The sequence below is a fragment of the Crocodylus porosus genome, unplaced genomic scaffold, assembly GCF_001723895.1.
Source record: "Crocodylus porosus isolate Cpor-Errol unplaced genomic scaffold, CroPor_comp1, whole genome shotgun sequence".
NCBI classification, from domain to species: domain Eukaryota; kingdom Metazoa; phylum Chordata; order Crocodylia; family Crocodylidae; genus Crocodylus; species Crocodylus porosus.
In genome coordinates, this window is record NW_017728915.1 from 10,169,122 (window position 1) to 10,193,033 (window position 23,912).

The 23,912-nt window shown below is 40.4% G+C and overlaps 2 protein-coding genes across 2 annotated transcripts in view; both read right to left on the reverse strand.

Annotated features, from left to right (window-relative positions):
- Positions 1–786: 786 nt before the first annotated feature.
- LPCAT2 (lysophosphatidylcholine acyltransferase 2) overlaps positions 787–23,912 on the reverse strand; it is a 49,766-nt gene continuing 26,640 nt past the window's right edge. The window contains exons 7-14 of the mRNA XM_019535698.1: positions 21,913–21,947; positions 18,237–18,291; positions 13,848–13,930; positions 13,186–13,311; positions 10,530–10,683; positions 5,616–5,714; positions 3,117–3,258; positions 787–2,457 (exon numbers count right to left, since the gene is read on the reverse strand). Coding sequence (XP_019391243.1) covers positions 2,210–2,457; positions 3,117–3,258; positions 5,616–5,714; positions 10,530–10,683; positions 13,186–13,311; positions 13,848–13,930; positions 18,237–18,291; positions 21,913–21,947 — 942 coding nt within the window. The 3' untranslated portion in view covers positions 787–2,209. The remainder of the gene's footprint in view (positions 2,458–3,116; positions 3,259–5,615; positions 5,715–10,529; positions 10,684–13,185; positions 13,312–13,847; positions 13,931–18,236; positions 18,292–21,912; positions 21,948–23,912) is intronic.
- On the reverse strand, positions 8,616–10,483 carry CAPNS2 (calpain small subunit 2). The gene has a single exon (XM_019535699.1). It carries the CDS (start codon positions 9,729–9,731, stop codon positions 8,988–8,990), a length of 744 nt encoding a protein of 247 aa, XP_019391244.1. The 5' UTR covers positions 9,732–10,483; the 3' UTR covers positions 8,616–8,987.

Below are 23,912 nucleotides of genomic sequence, written 5' to 3' on the forward strand. Positions count from 1 at the left end.
CCTTTCCTAAATAATTTCATTCAATTTGCATAAAATACATATGAGGTAATCTATAACCAGGTTAGGCTGAAACAAAGCATATTGGGGTGAGCCTTTTTTTTAAGACCGCAGGTACGGCCTAAGGATAGAAGGGCAAGCCAAAATCTGTAACATCAGTAATGTACTTCAACAAAACTGCATGCTACTAGTCAAATGAATGCACTGGGGAAGTAGGTTTTTATGGTACTTACATGCACATAAGAACATAGCATACTATGGATCATCTTGTCATTGATACCTTTGACTGGTCTTAGTTGTTCTGGGGTGAGAGAAAGCACTTTCCTAGAGTTCAGCATGCACATGTACGTTAAGGCTGTGAATGAAAATCATAATTCATAAATAGACTCCTTTTTACCATCTATGAATAGGCCTTGTTTACTGCCCATGGACAAATGGGCATCTCAAAGGCTCCGAAGTGGTAACTGAAAAATCCCTTTTCATCTGTGCCATATTTTTTTTCTTCCAAGACAGTTGGCAGAAAAAAAATCTATTCCACTACCTGGGAAAGAAGTGACCCTATCCTATCTCTCTAGCCTATAGTATGTAAAAGCACTAAGAATGTCAGTTTCAACTTATACGATCCTATATCATGCTAAAACATTTAAATGGATGACTTCCTGGAAGTGCCCAGTAGATCAGTTTTAACAGTAGTCAGCATGTCCTTTCTCCACTAATAATATAGTATGTCATAGATTGTTATAGAGATGTAAGGCTGGAAGGGACCTCAAAAGATCATATACAAATAACACTCTTTTAAAAAAATATTTATTTAAAGGATACATAATATTGGCAAATTACAGTATTCCAGAAATAAACAGGGAAAATTAAACATATTAATGCACCATAAATAGGACATTGCAATCAGTTGTCCAAAAGTCAGAAGTCACTACTGCTCCTGAACATTTAATTAGCAGGACATGTCTTTTGTTGATGTTTGCACTACACAGTCCAGACTTTTCAGATTATATTCCTAAACCTCTTGTTCATCTCCTAGCAGGTATTTTCTTACCATTTCCCCCTTGGAATCAAAGTAGTTATGCAAGTAACTCTTTCAAAGGTTTAGGTTTCAGAATATAAACCTATTACAGATTTATGACAGTAAAGATACAGAGGCAAAAAGACTGGTTCTTAAAACCACATATGCAGAATAAGGGTTTGAGGCAAAGCATTCTGAAATCAACTGAAATCTATCCATCGACTTCAGTGGGCCTGACTCAAATGCCAAACAAGCACAGTAAGTAATGGCATAGTAATGCAAGTGCCATTTCTAAAAACATATTTTACAGTGGGGTTCTAACTATGGGAACCGTGGCTTGACAATGCAGATAATGTTTATCTGGCAAGGTAAAGCTTGCCAGAAGGTAGTTGTGATCCTCTATTGAGAGAATTTTCACTAAAATATTCATTGAAGTCTAGTGTCCATTAGAAATAAATGTTTTCTTATTTACCTGGTATTTTCTCATATAGAATTTGAGTCATTATTTAAAAAGGACTGGGGTTTTTTTTCACTTTCCCATTCAAATAATTATCTGCTAACTTTAAACCCTAATTAAATTTTCATGGTTTCAAATACAGTCTATTCTATCTTTAGTAGGCTTTGTTGATTCCAGTCTGTGAATCGCCATATATTATAAAGTTATTTGAACTTTCACAGCAGGTTAAGGAAGGTCCCAGGACAGCTGATAAGCAATAGCAGCTTTGGCACTAATTTGTCTTGGATTTTTATATCTGATATTATTTTGAAACTTCAGTAATGGGCTTGGGTGTAAGCAAAAAGAGACTGGCATTTTTACTGAAATGTTCTATGGTTTACAGTTCTTCAGGTACTTCCTTATCTTTCAAAAAGGTTACTTTTCCTCCTCAGTAGTCAGTAAGCTTACTTGGAACACAGCAGGCAACATTTTTAGTCCTGAGATACTGATACCAGGGATCAAGTGGCTACAGTATTTATTTTACTTTGATCTGGTATTATTATAAAATATACCTAGGTGGGAATCTTTTTACCCACAAAACTGTGTCAGAACACAACACATTTAAAAACCCCCATAAACTGACATTAAGGTAACAGTAAAAAAATCGTAAACAAAACCCAAAATGCTCAATAGAAAAAAAAAAAATCTTAAAAATCATTTCTTTCAATGTAAGTGCAAAGTTATCAGCATGTTTATACTCAGTCATCTTTTTTGTCTGAGGTGCTCAAGTTGTCACTTTCATAGCCTTCTGGACAGATTTGGTTTCTTGCAACTGGGGCTGTTTCTGACACTGGGGTTTTACTCTTTGCAACTGGTGTATGTTTTACTTCTGAGGACTGATAGCTATCTTCCTCTGATGCTTCTAACTGGCACCTCTGTAGTTCGAGGTATGTAGTAAATAATTTGGCATATTCTGGATGCTTGAGTGCGAAGTCTTTAAATTCATCTGAAAATAGAGACAGACACTGTAAAACATACTGTTTGGCAGGAATAACGCACAAGACTTTATTTTATCACTGACAATGGTCAACGACAAGATGCTTCAGAAGCAAGTGCAACATTGTCCAGAACACATGATGTTGGAATTGCTACTTATATTACTACAGTCGTTAATACTTAATGTAAATCATAAGACCTGCATCTGTAACGAGCCTACTATGGCAGTTATAATGACCAGAAACTGCATTACTTTAAAAAACAAAAGTGTAAAACCTGCTGGATCAGTTTCCCATAAAACCCACAACTAAAGTAGAACAGAAGTGGAAGGGGAAGAGAAAAATAAATGAATATTGCTGTGATTATTCAAGGTTAGGATAGAAGAAGTTAGTCCTTTGGCTGCTTTTGGTGGCGATCTTTCTATAAGAAGCTCAGCTGTTATATTGATGCAGAAGGTATAGAAACCAATGACAGTGAGACTGCATGTTCTCTTAATGAGAAATATATTAATACATCTCTTTGGTCCATGCTCCAACATATATATTCCTGCTTTTAACAATGTAAGAGTGGCCTATAATCCTCAAAAAATCAGAAATCAATACATTTTAGAGTATCAATCTTAAAGCTCTGTGTTGACAGCAGGTGTATTAGTTTTATGTAAATACTTACTATAGGAGAGTTTTCTAGTTTCATCTGCATCTATTTCCTTGAAAAGTTTAGATACATCAAGGTCAGGCACTCCCAAAGATGACTGGAGAATACAAGCAAACTCATCTTCTGTTATAATGCCATCATCATCCATGTCAAAAAGCTGAAGACGGTGGGAGAGAGAAAGAGAAAACAGATTTATAGAAACACCCTTGTGGTAGTGTCCCTGTGTGAAAGTTCAGTACTTTCAAATAAAATCAGCCTTTGAGAACCTACAAGATGGTCCTTGCCATTCAAGAATGGCACAGTGATTGTCATGGTGATTTGACAAGACTAGAGTCCTACTATCTGTAAACAGGAAGGCAGACAGGAAGAGTTAAAAGTTTGGAGGCCTGAAGTTCTGCGAAATGTAGCAGCATATAGCAGAACATCTGGGATCTATTCAAGAATATCTGGAGATAGATGGAATTAGTACAGCCTGCATATAGGGTGGTATGACCAAGCCTGAAACCATACATGCGTAGGGGAGTTAATTAATCATGAGGAAAGCAGGTAGAAAGATACAACCAAAACTGGGTCCAATATACGTAAAGACTAAATATAGTTAATCAGCAATTAGTAATATGCTATGAAGTATGCCTGATACAAGCACTGAGAGATAGAGAGAGAGAGAGAGAGAGAGAGGGAGAGAGAGAGAGTGAGTATGTAGAATTAAAATATACTTTAGATTTGTGTTTAACCCTGCTGTTGACCAGTCTGATCATCTGACTGACAAGATGAATAAAAGCTATACCGAGTTTATACTCACTGAATAGCTACTGCATATTTATTTGAATAGTGCTGCAGTAGGACTTAACAGGTCCCTGGGTGGTACTGTTTTCCACCAGTTTCTATCACAAATAATGAACCCCATTTTTCCTGTAGGATAAGGTGAGACAGTTGCATGAAAATACTGGATTTTCAAAAAGATGCATGGTGGACAAATGCCTAAACTGGATTTAAGCCTGGTCTACTGGAGAATGCATTCAGCAACCTTTAATGGAAAATACCACTGAATTAGCTTCTTCAAAAAAAAAAAAAAAAAGGGCCTAGACTTTTGTGTTTCTCATCAAAAAGAGCTACATTGAAAATGGAAGTAACACTCTATAAACATGTTCCATTTCTCGCACCAAAATGTGCTCCCAGGGGCACTAGTCTTGTTACTTTTTCCAAGTGAAATGCCTTTATGAGACCTGCTGAACTTGCAAAAAACAAAACAAAAAATCCCCAAAGCCATGCATGCACAAATGACAGGGTGATGTGTCATTTACAAGGAATTTCACTGACTTTGGGTGGTGTGGATGGTTATGCAAAAGGACTGTTCCATTCTTTCTGGCATGATTGTGCTGAAGAGCTACACTAAAATCACCCACCTGGGAAATGCATTAGAGTCAGAAATTAAAGGAAGAATGGCTTTAATCCTGCAAAAAAGGTTGCCATGGATAACATCATGGCGTCTAGGTGGGACCACTGCAAATTAAACTGTCTTCAGTGGAAGCCAACAGAAGAAAACGCACTGCAGTCAAAATAGGTCCTTAGTAAAGAGAACAGAGTATTTTCTACTGAGAACAGTAATAATCTCCCAATTATGTACTTTAAAGTAAATGCAACTGTTAATAGACTATTGCTAATTGCTTTGGTTTGAAAACCAAAGACAAAGTGTTGTTTTAGTTTTGTTTCAGACAATCTTGAGCAACAGAACAACTCTGAGAAGTACAGCTTAGTTACTGGAACATGGCTGAAGGAGCTAATTTGCTGGAATACTCTCTTAAAATACAGAAGCAATAGATATAACAATTTAAACACGGAAAAAAATACTGGCTCTTTTTGAGTGAACACAGGTATTTCTTATGAGAATCCTGTTCAGGGTGAAAGTACGTCAAGTTCCAGTGTACTGCTAATACGTAAACAGCTGAACTGCAGCCGTAACAGACGGACGCTGGAACCTTGATCTTAAAAAACAACAGACAAAACGGCTTGATAACCATGTTTGGATTTACCAGCCTTGCTCAGCAATATCATTTGGTTTTGAGAACAGCTAAAACAAGGTAGAGCTGATACAGTAAAGCCATAGTGGACTATAAACCTCTGTATCACTCAGTCTTCGGGCACACAAATAAGATACCACCAAATAACCTTGGGGTACCACCTTATGTTAACTTGCTTTTGTGCCCAACCCTTCATTTGCTACCCTAGAACATCGGCAAAAAACACTTTGGAAAAAAATGCAGTTACTGCTGACTCATTCTTGTAGTTAGCCAGTTTTCAGTGGATTCCTTAGCACCATTGTGGTTTCTGAAGAGTTCTCCGAGATTGACAGCTTCTTTCTTTTTCTCCTCTAAATGTCAATTGGTTTGATAGCATTACTCACATTTGCATGACAGATTGAATCTATAAATTCATGTTTGGATTTAGAAGACAACAGATTTACAGTCAGTCTTGATTTGTCAGGTTTCCAGTCCTGTGCTAAATCGAACTTACCTTAAATGCCATCTGAATAGTCTCTTCTGTGTTGGCAGGGTTACAAATAACAGACAAACCAATCACATATTCTCTGAAATCTATAGTGCCATCTCCATTCTGTAACCAACAAGGCAGATAGAAATAGTTGAAATTAAAAGGCCCATTGTATAATTCAGCTATATAGTATGTAATAAAGCTTAGTTTAATGTTTTTTTCAGAAAAAATAAAAATAGTAAATTTGTATGATATAAAAAAAAAAAAAAAAGATCTTCAATAGTGTAGTTTGGGAAACTGTTTCTGCAGATACAAAATAGGAACCAAAATTCAATTTTTAAGTGCCAGGTCACAAAAGGATTACCAACTCAGAATACACGGGTTTATTAGCAGGTTATCAACTGAAATTATTTTTCAGTATCAAAAAGGGGACTTCCTCAAAATAAATGCAACAGTCAATATACTTCTGGCATTTGCCATCCTTTGAAGACCAATGCAATGCCTTTGAACAGGGAATCAAAACAGTAAGAGTATTGCTTTTTCAAGCTAATTGTTTCCTGGAAGTTTTCAGCAAACACAAAATAGTCAAGAAGTTAGTTCCCTTTCATTACCATGGTCTGAAGTAGGTTTTGTGTTCTATATCATGAGCTAAACTATAGAGATACTGAAATTAAAAGATAAGGTTCTATTTTATATTTGCAATTTTGGTCTACAATCATTCAGAATGATGCTATTATTAATTTAATTATTCATCAGAGGTCCTCTAAATAGTCTTACTGCACACAGGACTATATATCAGCAAGTAAAGAACTGCTTGCAATTTCACTGTACCTATTATTTCCAGAAGTTTATAATGGAATAAGTTTAACTTCAGTATGACTTGGTTATTTTTAAAGTTGATTTAAGAAAGATTCAAAGGTGAAGAGTATGAACGAAAGGACTGTCAGGTTATGGAAAGGAAAATACTGTAAATCTATTTTAAAGTAAATATAGACCAAGTTGAAAAAAATGGAATCAGAAATGGTTCATAAAAATGGTTCATAAAGGGATTAATGCTTTAATTAATGGTAAACGACAGTGTTAATAGGTCATAAATTATTTTCAGCCATGTGCAAACATACAAGAATTAAAATTCTTTGCAATTAGAAACATCTGATTCTAACCATTTGAAGTGTATGTAATACAATTAATTTTTTTTCTTGTGACTTTGTCATACTAACCCCCATGATGCTGTATAATTTCCAGGTGTTTTGGCGTTTTGTTGGTGACAGGAGAAACAGGAAAATTATTGTTTAGGAAACTAAAAGGAGCCAAAAATAAAAGATGGCTGCTGACCAGGAAAGGGCCAAGAAGAAAAGGTGCATTTGGATAGTAACAGTCAGCTTCATTGGCAACAAGTACAAATTAGTAACCTTCTTTTTTACATCAGAGATTTAATTTTGCATGTCATGGTAGAAAGCAGAAACTCTTTACCTAAACTGTTCCTAAAGCAGACTTTTGCACCAAACCTCAAATGCGTAAATAGCAAATTATGACATTTAACAGATGCAAAATAAATCAAATTTCATCTGTCCTGCTTTTAAACCAAACTTTTTCATTCCACTGATGCTGCCATTTTCAACATATAGTATTCTATATTCAAAAAGCATTTTCCATATTTGGATTACAGGCATGAGTGAAAATACATCCATGGTTATCTTGGACATGAGGGAAAGTGAATCTTTTACCAACACACATGATCTCCTTAGAATTATATTACAGGGTAGAACCATTTCATTGGCAGACATGCATGTGGCACTGGGTGGGAAGTTTAAGGTCCCATTGTACCTGTATTGTGTATTATATGAAGGTGCTATAGCCAAAGGGAAAATCGTCCTTGTTATTTCTAGCTCGAAAAAAATGTTTCATGCTTGTCAAAGGTAAATCATTATTAGTCACGTATGTTGCAACAGAGAGAAGCTCCTGCTGGATTCATCAAGAGAAGACTTGCCATTACCTGCCTTACTTTCATAAGATGATCATGCAAAAGGTTGTTTGTTGTATTTTCTTTCCTGCCCCTTCCCATACTTGAGATCTGATTGGCCTAAAGCAAAAAGCAATGTGGCAATAAAAGGTGTACTCTCTCATACTCCGTCTTCTAACTTCTAGCCATCATGCTTCCCAAGGTAACAGCAGGATACTCAGATGTATGATTTATAGAAAAAAAAACACATGCCATTTTTATGGAATTAGTCTATTCTATCAATCTGGACAAATTACAATATTTTTAAGTCGCTGTGTTTCAGCCTGCAATATATACTGTACAGGGCAAAAAAACTGAATTAGTGATTTAAATAATTTTGGGTCCCACATAGCAAAGTCATGTCATCTAGTGATGTGACCTCAGTGATTTGCACAGCTACTTATAATAAACCAAAACTTACTCCAGTTCATCATCAGAAGTCCTACTGCTATACTGTTGTTTTCAAATTAGCTGCTTACGGTCTTTCCTCAGAAGGGGTAGAAATGTGAATTTTTGTAATCAGAGATAGAAAATGGGCCATGTACATTAGCCAGCATGTTCAACTCATTTTTCCCATTTCATTCAGCTAACACATGCACAGATTTTTTTTCTGTAGCATGGCAAAACCCAATAGAGAAATCTTGCCTGTTTCCAGGCAGTACAAGATAACAAGAGCTGGCAAATGTTAAACAGGCAACGCCTATGTAAAAAAAATTCTGTTTTAAAACAGCTAAAGACACTCTGAACTGAAGAAACACACCAACAGTTCATGCTGTTTCTTGTCTTCTAACTCAAGGGCAAGAATCTTTCCCCTAACAGGAATGGAAATAACCTAGTTGGAGAGAGTGTGGGTCATATTAATTCTGGTAAAATTCAGTTTCAGTGGAGATAAAAATCAGGCTGACTGGCTCACTGTACTACGCATTTGATATATATTTATGATATAAATATTCATTACAAGGCTTCAGGAAAAAAACACTACCATGAGGTTCCTAGGAATCATGTTTCATTCCAGCAGGAAATAATGAGGCAGCAATTTATTGCTAATAATCAATGGATTTTCATTATCATAAAAACACAAATCACTCACACAAATCACTCTTCCTTCCTACAAATAAACTTCTTACAAATTAGAAAGTTAGTTCACGTGTATTTGGTAGCAATATCTGGCAGGATGGAAATATTTTCTGTTTCCAGCAAAATATGCAATTATAAACATATAAAAATTATGACACATAAATAAAAGACTTATGTACTCTGATAGCAATAAAACTTAGTCTGGCATACAGATAAGTGCTGTGAAAACAAGGAAAAAAGCTATGGTTAGTCAACAGAGGCCAAAGTCGAAATCTGCAGAATGCAGATCAAGTGATGGCTCATTTCAATGTTCTCTCTTAGGAGTACATCGTCATCTGCAGCCACTCTTCAATGTTCATTTTGATCTGTCCATTTCCATCTCGATCCAGGGACTTGAAGGCACGGAACATGGCATCTAGCCGCACCAGGCAGCTGATAAAATTATTGAAATCCATATTCCCATTCTCATCTGAGTATCTATGAATGATCAACTGGTAAAGCTGTTCATTCAGCTGAAATCCTGCAGCCTTCAAGGCATCGGGCATCTGAACTCTCCGAACAGTCCCTGACTGGTCAGTGTCAAACTGTTTGTAAACACATTGCCACTTCTTGATGTTGTTCCACAGATACTTGAATTCCTCAAAGTCCAGTTTGCCTGTTGTGTCACTGTCCATGACTGCCACCATGCTCCGGCAAGTGTCCAGGCTGAAGCCCTCTGTTTTCAGGTCTTGATGCCTAGCAACAACCTTGTTCAGTATATTCATTAGCTCTGTGGCACAGACCTCCATGTCATCTCCAGCTAGCTGGGCAAAGAGTCGACGAAACTGACTGACCTCTTCACTCTCGCCGGCTTCCGCATTCATAAAATGGCTGCGAGGAGGTGGAGGTGGCTCTGGAGTATACTGAGCTGCTGCTTCACTGATGAAGTTCACAAGTCCTCCAACAAGCCCTCCAAGATTCCCTGCTCCTTGTCCACCGCCTCCTAGCAGACCCCCAAGGCCACGTACAAGGTCCCCTCCACCACCACCTCCTCCACCTAGTAAAGCTTTAGCAAGGAACATGTCAGTGGTTCAAAGTTATTGGGAGATTATCCAGGTGAGAGCAGAAAATCCTGCTCCCTCTGACAGCTGTAAATGAGTCCGTACTGGGTGTAGGCAGACTAGAGTTTATATGTCTAAGATTAGAACTTGCCATGCCTGTGCATGTCTCTTAGAGCTTTTAAATTGCCTGAATTCCCTCAGGTGTGAGCAGCTGCCCACAGTTTCTAACAAGCCACAAAATTTTTATCTCCCCAGAACCAGTTTTCTTCTTTTATTTTGCAAAATCAGATGCATTTTCTTTGATGTAAAATTGTTTTATAGGGACTGAAAACCATACTGCAGATATTTCAACATTTCCTGGGAGATCTTTAAGTACAGCATTTGCAGTATAAGTACGACAACACTGGAACAACCTATAGTCAAGGTTAGCCTAAATTCTAACTCTGAAGGCATGCAGTTTAGGTTATTGGCACTGTATCTATATCTCCACTGTCCCTGCCTGGTATGCCTTTGACCTTGTCATTGAGTTTAGTCCTGCACTGAGAATATGAGACACTAAAGTTCTTCATCCAGGTAAAGGCTGTATGGCCATCAGCAATACAAGATTCCCAGTGAGATCTCTCAGTGGACCTTGGCCGTCATCTAGGATAGCCACAACCAAAACATTACTGGAAAGTTTTATATGAGACTAAACATACCCATAGCCTCTCTGCTCAGACTGAAAATAAGAGTCCATTGTGATGCCCATTTCCCCTGCCAACATTTTAAATTGAATGTTAGCAACATATTCCCATATCCTCCAATGCAATAAATACTTACCCTATCAAAAAGTAGGAACAGCTCTCTGAGAACATCTGAAACAGGCAGCTTCAGGTAGTCTGCAAACTCCTCAATTCCAATTCTTCCACCTTTGGAGGCACCTGCAATAGCAGCATATGTATCCAACTGGTCCCTGATATGATCCCATTTTAGACTATAAAAAAAAAGGGGCACATAATTAATTCACCTGCAACAAATCTTACAATAGGTAGAATTTTATCAGCAATAGAGTAATGTGCAGTTTTCTAAATAGAACACTGCATAGAGCAGGGGTAGACTAACTCCTGAATGCATGCCATGGCATGCAAAAACATTTTGGTGCTTGCACCTCTGGAAAGCCAAGGCTGCGCTGCCACAACAAGGATCAGGCCCCTCATGGCTCCCCTGCCATTCACCACTGGCATACCAACATCTTATAAGTCAAGGTCTCAGGTATTTTGGCACTCTGACCAAAAATGCTGCCAACCTCTGGATTAGAGTAAGAAAGCCATTGAAAATACCGTGCTTCCGATCTGATGATTCAAACTAAAATGGAATTAGCCTTCCACCCTACAAATATCATCCCTTTTCAGGGAAAATATCTTTTCATGGACCAACTGCCTGATTGGGATAGACTTAGACAAGCTTTTGAACACAAAGGAATGGATTTTGAGAGCTTTTGTATTTAAGACCTTTTCTAAGTCTCTCTCATCCATGCAGCTGGTCCAGTAAGAGATCACCCACAGAAATCCTTGCGTCTTGTGTTGGCTACAAAGGACCAACTCACAGGATCATAATAAATTCTAGTTTATTGGATGGCCTGTGAAGTTACCAATAAAATCATAAATGCAAACTTTGAGTTATGGGTGGTACTGCTCACCTTAGCATATATACACACACACACACACACACACATACACTCACTCATTCAAATTCCTGTAGTATAGTGTCTAGTGGATGCTCTAGGTGATAGTGAGCACTGGTGTCAGTATATCTACCTATCCAAGGCCCTGAATTCTGCTGTTGATGGTCAGCTTCCTTCAAGGCAATGTCTTCTCCAGAATGGGGTCGCTTGCTTGTCCTTCTGTCTTGGCAGGTCAGGTGCTGGATGAGAGGGCACCACTGAGGGTCATGCTTCCCTGCCTTCTATCCTTTTCTGGCAGACTTGTGTGATCCCCCAGCATCACCTTGGCTACCCAATCCAGAGGTCACTGTCCCATATGGGTCTTGAGTAATACCTGACAGGTGTTAGTCACAAGGGTCTTTGGCTGCTGGTACCTGAAGTTTTGGGAGCGCACTCTTGACTTGTTGCCTTAATAGCTATATTGTTGTGGGTTACAGGAATAGTCCATAGGGTGCGTGCTCAGTTCCAGGAATCAGTTCTTTAGCTTGATTAGCTTAAAATGGAGTTCCTTTGGCTAGGCTATTGTCTACTGATGATCATCATTCACTCAACAGATTTTATCACTTTACAATTACAAATTTTAGTTTTAGCAATGGTTCAGGGTGTAACTTCATTCTACAGGGAGTACATTCCTTAAGAGTTTAGAAGTATAAAATATAAAATGCAAAATGCCATGGTATATAGATGACAGATGAAATATGAAAATACACTGTAAGAAGTATATAAAAATGCAATGTGAGTTAGTAAGGATCAAAGGCTACTGGGGGCAGTAAGTGAGTTAGGTTAGCACAGGATATTTACAGTCTTTGAAGTGCATATTTGAGTTCTTTTGTTTTCTTTAGGTGACACTGATCTTAATTGATATGCAGATGTAGTTTCTAGGTTTCTCCTACAGAAAGCCACTTCAGCCTTCTGGCTTGCTCCAAGCCTTGCCACACCCAGGCCAGAAAGGAAATATACAAAGGGGGCTTTCTGCTACACTTGCATATTTCTTGAGCCATCATGGCTACATGGCACTTGAACACAATCTTTTTTTGTCAGGGTAACTGCTATCTCAATACAGTATCTAGTACGAGCACTAAGGCAGCATTTTGAATCCAATTATCCTTCACTACTTCAATTTCAAAGCATTAACATACTAACTTTCCAAATGGAAGAGAGAAAATCTGTAACTAACATTCAGGTAAAGTTTTGATATTAATACAATCTAGAAACTATCTTGTTTAGTTGGCAAAAGTTAAAGCATTCCACCCCAAAAGTAGGCCAGTGGCTAGGACATTAGTTTAGGGTTGGAGGAAGCTGCGTTCAATCCTCTGCTCTTTGACAGACTTTCAATATGACACACAGCAATTTCTCACTTGTATAGTGGGGTGCTGGGAGGGTACATTAAGGACCCCGAGGCACTCTGGGTATTTCTACACTGTGTCAATAGCACTCAGAGACAGATGCTCCCATACACATCCCAAACTCAGAAATGTGGTGGTGAAGATACTTTGGGTCTATCTTCCTCAGCCACTCTTGAAACCTCTTTGTCCAGTGTGCTTGAGAGTGCTTGCAGGGGAAGTCTCTGGCATATTTCTGAGTTTGGCTCACACAAGGGGTACCAGGTGGGCAGGGCAGACTTGGACTCTCCGTCCTCAAGAGCACTGGGATGCAGCATAGACATATCTTGACACGCTAGTGTAACAGGGCTAATAGCTGGAGAACCTGACACCACTATGTTGTACAGCTCTGCAATAATTAACGAACTACAAGAAGCAAAACCTTTCTTACTTTAACTTCTTGCTAATTTTGGTGAATTCTACCAGCCCAGCATCCATAGGTAAGGTCAGCTGTCCTGCTGAAATCATTAGTCTGCAGTCTTCAAAAGTGTGGTCCGTAGTTGGTACATTCAGGGTACTGAGTGTAGCAGAACATACAAAAATATTAACAAAGCAATTTTTAAATGGATTTTTTTCTCTTCTCATCATGCCCTCAAATGCTGGATTTAACGATTTGTAAATGCCAAGATTTTCATTATGGAAAGCTGGTTACTGGAATATTCTGTTCACATGTATAATCAGATTCAATCCAGAAATAGTACAAAAGCATCAAAAGAAATATTTGGGATTCTGCTCTCAATCATATTCACCCAATAACCACAGCAGAGAAATCTGTCAATCTTGTATGAAGGAGTCAACAATTTACAGCAGCTTGATTACTGATTACAATTTGATTACTATGTGCTTAACCAAATAGGAAAACCTGGTTACAGAACCCTTTATACCCCTTAGAGCTAATTGTAAGATTCAAATAATTGTCCTATGGTTCTGAAATGACCTACGACTCCTTGGATTATTTTAAATCCCTAAACTATTTAACATATTTTTGAATCGGTGCCCAATATTTATATGCAAACTTTTTTGTTGTGCTGGAGTGTTATTTTACAGACATACGTAGCCATGTTGTTACGGACTCTGTTGGCAAAAAGAACAGGATCCTTCTTCTCTTCCTCAGTAGGAACGTGGACAGGCAGAAACTGAAAGATACAATTGATTCTGTAAATCCGTGTAGTAACTAACGCCTTACTGACAGAATCCTATGAATCACAGATGCTGACTTATTTTTGCAGGGGGAGGGGGAGAGGGGAAGGCAGCTAAGATGATGGACATGTGGAAAACTTTATGAATTTTAGGTGACATCCCTCTTCTCGAGGGTCCCAGGGTCCTTGTGCCCACACATACTTGGCACCTCTGCTATGGATAAACTTTATGTAAACAAAAAGTTAAAATCGTCATTCCTGCAATTAAAGCAACAGCCACTAGAGGTCTCCACAGCCCTAAAAACAGAGTGGTTTTTTTTCCCCCCAAGAAGCCATTACATAGATCGGTGTTTCTCAATCTTTTAAGTAGCAAGTACCCCCTAACTTCTGAAAAATTTCAGAAGGATCCCAACACTCAATTTTTCAGGGGATTTTATATTTACAGACTAATGTGTGCCATATGTTGGAAAAAGGCTGTGATATGACAGATGTCTGATCTGGTGTGGGTAGGGTTACCACCTTTTACACCGGGGTGCACAACTCAAGTATGTACCTGGGCTAGAGGTGGTGTTGGCCAAAGTTAGGAGGGATGAACCAAATTATTACTGGGGAATTTAAAATGCTGCGCAATGTGCGGAGCCATGGTTTTGAGGAAAAGAGGGCGAGAGAGAGAAAGTGTTGGGGTACCCACGTACCCCCTGCTTGTGTCTTGCGTACCCCAGGGGTACATGTACCACAGGTTGAGAAACTATGACACAGACTATTAGATTTTTTCCACAGTTAAAACAAAGCTTGGTAAGATTTGTTGTAGCTGTTTCAATAAAAAAGCAGAACGCAAAAGGAGAATGGGCTAAATATACACTTCATTAAAAGCTGGACTCTGATAACATTTTGATCTCACAGACCCAATGATATATTTCTGAAATATTAGTGCCCTTAATACATAAGCTCCTGGTATTAGACACAACTTAAATAAAACCTCTGTTAAGTTACTGGAAACACATCAATGCTGTAGTTAGTTTGTAAAAATGTTTGTCTCAGTATGTTATTACTCACTTGGTGAAAAACAACATTCAGAATTAGAGGCATGGCAAACAACTGCTAATGAATGTAAAAAAAAAAAAAAAAGAGGAAAATAACTTTATAAATGGGATGAAGTAACATGTTCAAATTCCAAAGTTGGTAAACAGAATAAACACATGAATGGTAACAGGTTCTGGATAACCAATTACTTTTTAAAAGTAAAATAGAGGATGATATGAATAAGATGCTTGTATAGAAAGTTCATATAGGTTGTTAAATCTCCTGAATCATGTCATTTACATAGTTATTTGTATTTTGAGATATTGTAAATAAAGAAGAGTTTTGCTGTGAAATGATCTATCTCCTTAGTATATACAAGTTAGTTGTCCCCTTTCTGATGCCTGTGCATTGTAGTACCCTCTTACTTCCTGGTTACCAAAGTATGCTGATGACACCTAAAGTTTTCTACCAAATGGAAGAAAAGTAACAGAATACTATACTTTGGCACCAGAAGTCCTAGATTTCAATTCCTGCTATGAATATATGTCCACTTTATTCTGAAGCCCCCCCCCATTATTAACTTTCTTCCATCTGTTACTGATGGCATTAATTATTGCCCGCCTTGGACCAATGCAGTAGAACATAAGTGCCATTTACTGTTAGCAGCTGACAATACGGGTCATCACTGGGACTAAGAACTGGACTGGGATGAAGTAAAAACACTACTAGAACAAACCAAGAATATTCATTCCTGACACTGTTGGTCTACATAAGCCATCCTTGGGGTCTTCCATGTTATTGTTGTATAACTTGAGTTCCATGTCTTGTTATGCAAGATCAAGCTTATTTTTCATCAGCTATAACTACCTCTCTGCTTCTTCTGACTTGCCAGTGACCAAAGCTGATGACTGTTTCTGAAACCCTCTTCATCTGACTTGCCAATGTGGTTGGCCACAAGCTAGGGAGGAGAACTTGATTTCATGTTGTCTGATGATTAGGAGGTAGCAAAACTGTTTTTTTAGTTGATGATTAATACATATGCCCCGCATGTCCAAAATTCCTAAGCCTGACAGAGGGAACTTCCAGCCCTGCAAAATTAAATTCTTTAAATTCCCCTCAGATGATGAAAGTGACTTCTTGACCCATTTTTGGCATGTTCCCTCCTACACTACTTGCCATGTGCTACTTTTGTAAACCAGCCACCAATCACATTCACCTTAACTGTGCCATGTCCAATATACAGAAAACTTCATGGATGTATACTGAATCATTTTTAGTGATGCATCGCTATTCAAGAACCTTGTGAATGGAGCGTGTTTGTTCATGCTCCATGAACTCTAGTTTGTCTGGTCTATTTTAGTTTACACTCTCTCTTCTGTCTAAAATTCAGTCTAATTTTATTTTACTGATTGGTACTTGAGGATGTATTTGTTTTATTACAGTTGGGATAGATTTAAACTCTTGCAACCCAAGCTACACTTGCTTGTTGTAACTGCTCCCCATTTTCAGTAATTTTATATAGATATACTTGTGTCATACATTACTCTTGTAACAAACCCAAGTGAGAGGAGAGTAAATATGCATATGCAAATATATGCAATGTACTCTCTAAAAGACTACACAGAGACGAATTTGTTTGGATTATGGCACAGAGCATACTGCACTTCTTATTGACAAGAACAAACCTCAGCAAGTTGTACCATTGGTAGGGAAGAGCTAGGGCTAAGCATTGAATTTTACAAATGAAGAAATGAGAGGGAGGAGAAACCTTTCTATCCTCCAAAACAACTCTGTCTTATTATTAGACAAACACAGTTTAGCTTTGCTCTTTGTTAATACTGCCTAGCATGTTACTAAGCACAGAATCCTTTGGCAAAGCAATTAAACTTTAATATCCATACTACTGCATCCAGTTATTAAATCTATGCTGAGAAATAAGTTATTGTTTACCTCAAGTTTTTAAATAGGCATGCATTTTTATCCTTACCAGATATACCCATATTTATACTGGCCTGTTATTTCTTACTGTTAACAAAGTTAACAAATTCATTAGGTCCAGCCCAGCTTTTCTAAGAACAAACATTTAATCTAATGATCAAGTTCTGTAGAAGTAGCTAGCTCTCAGCTGTGAAAAACCATTAGTGTAAACATAGCAGTGTATGTCAATACATTTAACATTCAACTTTGGAAGGGTAGAAAATGTTACTTTTTCACTCAGCCTGCTCCATCTTCAGAGGAACAGTCAATCCAAATATTTGCCAACTGCGTGATACCAGTCATTTTGTACCATAAAACTGTAAAAATGGAATTGCAATCTCTCATAACCACTTTCACATATGGGCTCTTGTCAGGTTAACAAATGTCAGCACTATCAGCAGGGGTAAATCCATACCCACAAAGTTTCCCTGAAGCATAAGCTAACATGTTAAACCATTTGCTATAGGGCTGTGTAAAGCTTTGGTCACTCATTCAATTCAGCAGAGATTCGGCCCGATTCGGCAGCCAAACCTGAATCAAATCAGAAGACCCTTTAATATCTCTGAATCAAACTGGAACCCTCTGAATCGATTCGGAGAGATTTGATGATATGGATATAGACACAGCTTTAAATGTTTTTTCTACATACCTCAAGGTACCAGGCAGCTTGTGAACGCTGAGATGGTGGGTTGGATGAAATGTTCCACGGGAGCGAAGGGGATTCCCCAGTGTGCTTGGAACATTTCAGGGTCTGCCACAGTGAGGGGAACCCCTCCCCTCCCCCCACTGGCTCGGCAATTGGTGTCTCTTAGGTTGGGGGGGGGGCACCTGGGGTGTGGGAAGGGAGGGGGTCCCCTGCACGCTCAGTACTTCTAGTTCACTTCTGGTTCTACTGCCGAGCACGTGGGAAGCCCCCCCGCACTCCTGTAGGACACTCCATTCACCCCACCATCTCAGCATTCATGCTGAGATGCCTGGTACCTCAAGGTATGTAGAAAAAACATTTAAAGTTGTGTCTATGGCCGAATCACTCATTCTCCTAATTAGTATCGAATCTTCAGATTCGGATTTGGCTGAATCCAATTGGGACAGGGATCCAAATCAACAAATCGAATCACTGCCCCCCAATTTGAGCCATATCTGAATCCAAATTGAATATGACTCATTTCACACCCTCTTAATTTGCTATGCTTGTTGCTAAAAACAATGTTTGCTCAACGTTAGGTACTGGGAAAAGATGCTGGAAATAATAAATTTATCTAAACCAACCAACAAAAGGTAGCAAAATCACCACAGTTCTTACCTCAACTTCTACTCTTGTGAATGGCTGGCACATAGTCATAGCACAAAGTTGTTTGCTGGGGATGGGAATAAAAAAATCATAAAAAACTTAAGTCATTTAATCTATTTTCAGCTGATTTGTAAATAATATGCTATTTTGACAACATCTCCACACCCTGCACTGGCATTTTTTGGACTTCTGCCATACAGTACTATGAAAAAGATAACCTATTTATTACTTACTCCTATTAAATTTAGTATCAAATTTTCAGTAAATCCATCAAGATAATTAGGGCAGAGATGTGGCAATTTTCCAGGGCTGCAGAGGTGTACAGCTTACATATGTATATATATGTACATGTATACACAAAGATATATACACCCTGTTACTCACACACACATTCACCATTCTCTCTATAAAATGAAATTATTTTGCATCTTGGTAGCACCTGTTGGTTGTTTAAATCACAAAGTGAAGACCCCATGGACGTAAAAATATCTCAAAAGATGGAGAAAGATGATGAAATACTTTTCTGGATGACAGGATTCACTAAAAGACAAATTATTTGCCTTAAAATATAGGATTTACTGGCTAATGAGGCATGTCTTCTACAGCAAGTCAGACTGGATGCTAAGTTCTCCTTCTGACCTTAATCTCTATGAATGTCTCAGAAGCGAAGACTAGTAGCATGACAAACAGGAAATCTTTAGTCCTAATCTCTGCCCTAAGGTCATTGAGGATGTCAAGGTGTTTTATATCTCCAAATTATCTCAGATGCAAAAGTGGTGCTAATACCCATGTCCCTCCCAGGTGTAGAGATTTGACAGGCATTTTGTTCAACAACAGCACCATACAAATATTGTCATAATAAGGAAATGGCAATGTGTTTAGGCAGTCCATATAGTTTTAACATGGTACGGGAAATTGGGAAATGAGATGCACATAACTACTTCCACATCTGACTGCAAGCATGTGCATTGTGTCATTACTTTAAAGCTAAGTGAGACAGCTTTAACTAGAGAATAATAAAGTCAATTCCATCCTTGAGTGGAATTAATCCTGTTTGGGAAGATTTTTTTTTCAAGAGGATTAGAGGGACAGAGTTGGGGAGCTAAATAAATCTCTCTCTTGAGTAAAGTGAAATACAAAAATCCACCCAAACTTTGATTTAGAGCACATAGCCCTAGCCCCATAATACATAGGACATAAAACAATACAAAAAACAGTAGGTGAAATTAGGATCAGAGCCAAGAGCTTTTCAGACTTGCGTGGCAATACTTTGTAAAACAGCACTAGGAGCATATTGATGCTGCCTGTTACAATTAGGGGACATTGATTTAGACTTCGTGGTCCTATATCCAGACTGAGAAAGAAGGCAGACATTATTCAGAGCTTCATATTTCATTCAAGGGTCTACTCATTTTAAACCCACCTCCACATCTGTTCTCATCTCTTCTCCTCTGCATCCTTGTCCTGCTTCCCCTTATCTTCTACTCTCAAACTCTACTTCAGCACATTCCTTATGCTTCATACAAGCTACATTGTATGACCTCTTCCTTTCTCCAGGAATCCTCCCTATCTTGTCCTTTTCTTTGCTAATTCCTGCTAAATCTGATCTTTTCTCCTATTACATCTAGGGGTGAATCCTTAAGTCAGATACAGATGTCAATATGCTGAAGGATAAAATGACATGCAGAAAAGATGAAAATAAATACTACTCAGGAAATTGCTCATGCCTGTGGTTTTTCAATGTTGATGATCTCAAAGAGACAGGAAATAGAACAGTAAGAAATTCTTATCCAAGTCTGCTAAAGTACAACACATGTCAAAAAGGAAAATACACAAGAAAGGAAAAGTAAGGGCCTCGTTACATATTAATTTTAGGTGAAGCCTACAGCTCTTAACTAGGGCTGCGCAAAGCTTCAGTCGCTGATTCGATTTGGCATTGATTCAGCAGCTGAATCTCTGAATCCGAATCGAATCAGGAAACCCTTTAATCTCTCCGAATACAGTTGGAACCCTCTGAATTGATTTGGAGAGATTCAGAGAGATTTGATGCTTCAAACACAGCTTTAAATGTTTTTTCTACATACCTCAAGGTACAAGGCAGCTTGTGAACACCAAGATGGTAGGGCAGATAGAACGTCCCTGGGAAGCATGGGGGGTCCCCAGTGCACTTGGTGGAGGACCTGGAAGGGGACCAGAAGCACTTCCAGTCCACTTCTGGGTCCACTGCAGAGTGCACGGGGGACTGTCCCCCCGTGTACCCGGGACCCCCCTGCAGCTGGTTGCTGAACCAGAGGAGTGCGGGGGGGGGGGGGGCGCGGGTGGTGCTGTGTGCTCAGCAGTGGAACTGGAGTGGACCAGAAGTACTGAAGTGATGTTCCACCACGTCAGTGTTAACAACCCACGCCCGATACCTCGAGGTATGTAGAAAAAACATTTAAAGCTGTGTCTATAGCCAAATCACAGATTCTCCGAATTGGGAATCTTCGGATTCGGCCAAATCGAATCAGGACAGTGATCCAAATCAACAAATCAAATCACTGTCCCCTGAATTGGGCCGAATCCAAGTCCTGAATACGGCCCATTTTGCACTTCCCTACTCTTAACCCCTGGGCTGTCCACACATTAACATCTGAAACTAGTTTTAAGCACACTTTAGGCAGCTTAAAAGTTATGCCACTCCAGGACAGGTTTCCCTCTGCTCTTTGTTACCCAGCTCACGTTCCACTAATGTGTAGTCACTTTCCACAGAGGAGCTGCCTATTCTGTGTGGACAAAGTTTCCACCCCCTGAATTTTACTGCCACAGGGGAGGCATGTTCTGGCACCATGCCAACTCCTCCTCCTACCCCCAGGGGTGCAACCATATGCAAACAGCCTGCAGAGCACATGCCAACTAGCCAGATCACAGGGTACACGCATGCATCCAGGAGTTGGCTCTGGGGGGATGGAGGAGGGGGAGAAAAAAAAGGGAGGGGCCCAACTGGGTCCCCCATTAACTGGGGCTTCCCTTATGGGGCAGGGGCAGCAATCCCCTTTACAAGCACCTTCCCTCACCACTCCCTCCTCCCAGCCACGATGCATGACCAGCACCCCCACACTCAATCCCAAATCCCATTCAATTAAAACATAAGACCTTCTTTAATTGACTTCATCTTTATGTCTTTAACAAGGTTTTTTACTTCTTTTTATTTTATCCTTCAGTAGCTGACTTCCTTCATTTCACCATCCTTCCCGCATCTCCATTTCCTTTCCACCCCCCCATTTCCTTATCCATTCCAAGCTTCATGTTCCTGCCCTCCCCCCTCCTCCAGAGATGACCTGAGCAAGCTGCAGGGCCGGAGGCAAATCAACCTGTGAGGTGCCCCACCCCTGCATGCCCCAGATGCAAAGAAGCTGGTGGCAGATTCGGTGGCGGGGGGATGCCAAGCAGCTGGATGTGAAGCTGGTGGTAGTGGTGCCGAGTTGCTGCAGCTGCTCTGCCTGGCTCTGTGGGCCCCCCAAAGCATGGGGAGGGGTCAGTTGCCCCAACTGGCCCCCCCTAAGGACAGCCCTGCCCCTCAATCAGTCTTTCACACACCTTCACCTAAAGCAGGGATAGAAACTTGTCCTGGTTCATCAGTCCTCTACTAGCAACTCACAGCTATAGCAGGGGAGGTTAAGTCATTACAGGTTAAAAGTTTTAAACTTACAAGGAATAGCCCTGCCACGTCCAAGTCACAGTATCCTATAGGGAAAAAACAAAGCAAAGCATGTGACATGACAAAAACAGAAGAGACAAAATACAACTGCAGATATTAGGAATAAAATTTGGTAAAGTAGAAGCTGTTTTACAATCTTAAGGTTCTCTTCAACACATAGCACAGCACCACCCCAACAGAACTTGACTAGAATTCCTTAGCTTACTATATTATCACTGGGTGTATCTACACATGCAAATGTTGCAGGGTGGGATTAATCTATAGTAGCTTACTCTACAGTAAATTCACCCCAGGAAAGCTTCCACATGCTGGGAGGCGGGAACAGATCTGCTACCCCTGCCTCCTCCAGCCCTGCAATGGCTCCCTGTAAGAGCCAGGGGAAGCACTAGGCTTCAGCTAGGTGCCAGCTCAGAGACTGGCAGGGAACATAGGGCCAGGAGATAGCTGTCTCTTTGCAGGAGCTGGGAGATTGCTCCCTGCCCCCAGGAGCTGCCTGCTGCTGGGGCAGGCTCTGCCACTGAAGCCAGGGCAGAGACAATGTCCTCCTGCCCCAGCAACAGGGAGCTCCTGGCCTCAGCACCTCAACTGGGGGCAGGCAGCTTGGAAAGAGTAGCAGGGGAGGGGCAGGTCCCAGCCCACTGCCCCAATCCACTGATGGGGCAACCAGCAGATCAGGACAGGGGGCTAGGACCTGCCCCACCCTGCAGCTCTTTCTAAGTCCCACACCTTGATCACCACATCGGGGCACAGGGCTGGGACCTGTTCCCAGCTTCAGCTCTATGATTGTGGACTGGGGAGCCTGTCCCCAGCCCCTGCTCTGCAAATGAGGAGCGAGGCCATGGAGCTTCCTGCTGCATGGGGACATTATCCACGCCTTAGCTCTGGCAGAAGGCAGCCTGTCCTGGCAGAAGGCAGCTTCCAGGGGCAGGAGGCAATCTCCCACAACCTGCTGCCTGGCCTGGCAGCAAGTTTGCTCACTGTTGACTGTCTACACACTGTTGGCTGCCTTAAGGTGCAGTAACAAATCATAAGTAAATTTGCTACTTGTATTTACAGGTAGCAAATTTACCTACAATTACAGCAAATTACTGCACAGTAAGCATCTACATGTGTAGACAGTGACACTTAAGTGTGCATAAATTTGTTCTCATCTTGAGTAAAGCATCTCATGTAGACATACCCACTAACATCTGTATTTCCGCAGTAATACCAAATATGACAAGTTTTGAAAAATATTTCAGTTCAAGCAAGAGTTAATTCATTTAGTTTTGTACTCACAGATATTTTACATGATTTAGAACAGGGGTGGGCAAAATACAGCCTGCAGGCTTGATCTGACCCACAAACTGATTTAATCTGGCCTGTGAGCAGGTGCCTAACAATTGATTACATCAGGCCCATGGCTGGCCCTGCAGTGCTCCACATGGGGCCGAACCCAGGCTGTGCTCCTACCCATGCCACACTCCTGCCTGTGCCTGCCAATGGCGCCGGCCCCAGCCAATGTGCACAGCTTTCTGTCCCTAGTGCCCTCCCTTATTCAGGGAGGCTTACAATTCCCATGATGGGCTTAGGTCCATGCCCTTTAAAGCACATCAAATAGCCTGGTGGGGTGGCTCCTGGTGTGCCTACAGCTGCCCAGTTACTGTTTGGCTCCCCCTGCCTCCAGCAGCTCCTCCACCTGCCCCTGCTGCAGTGCTCCAGGCATGAGGTAGCATGGGGAAATGGTGGCAGTTGTGGGGATGCATGCTGTGCACCACACACCCAGCCAGGCAGAGGGAAGCTGAAGCCAAGTGGCTCCTGCCCTAGTGTGTGGGGCTCCAGCTCCCAGCCACCCTCTACCCACTCTACATGTCTGGTGCGATAAGAAGCCACCTGCAGGTGGCCAAGTAGTACCTGCAGCAAAGCCAAACAGTACTCAGGCAGCTGCAGCTCCTCCATGAAGCTGTGTACTCTGGCCAGGGTTAGAGCTGTTGGTGGGCAAAGGCTGCCCT

What these genes read in the sequence shown, in the direction of transcription:
- CAPNS2 (XM_019535699.1), bottom strand. Translation starts at nt 9,731, where the DNA reads ATGTTCCTTGCTAAAGCTTTACTAGGTGGAGGAGGTGGTGGTGGAGGG.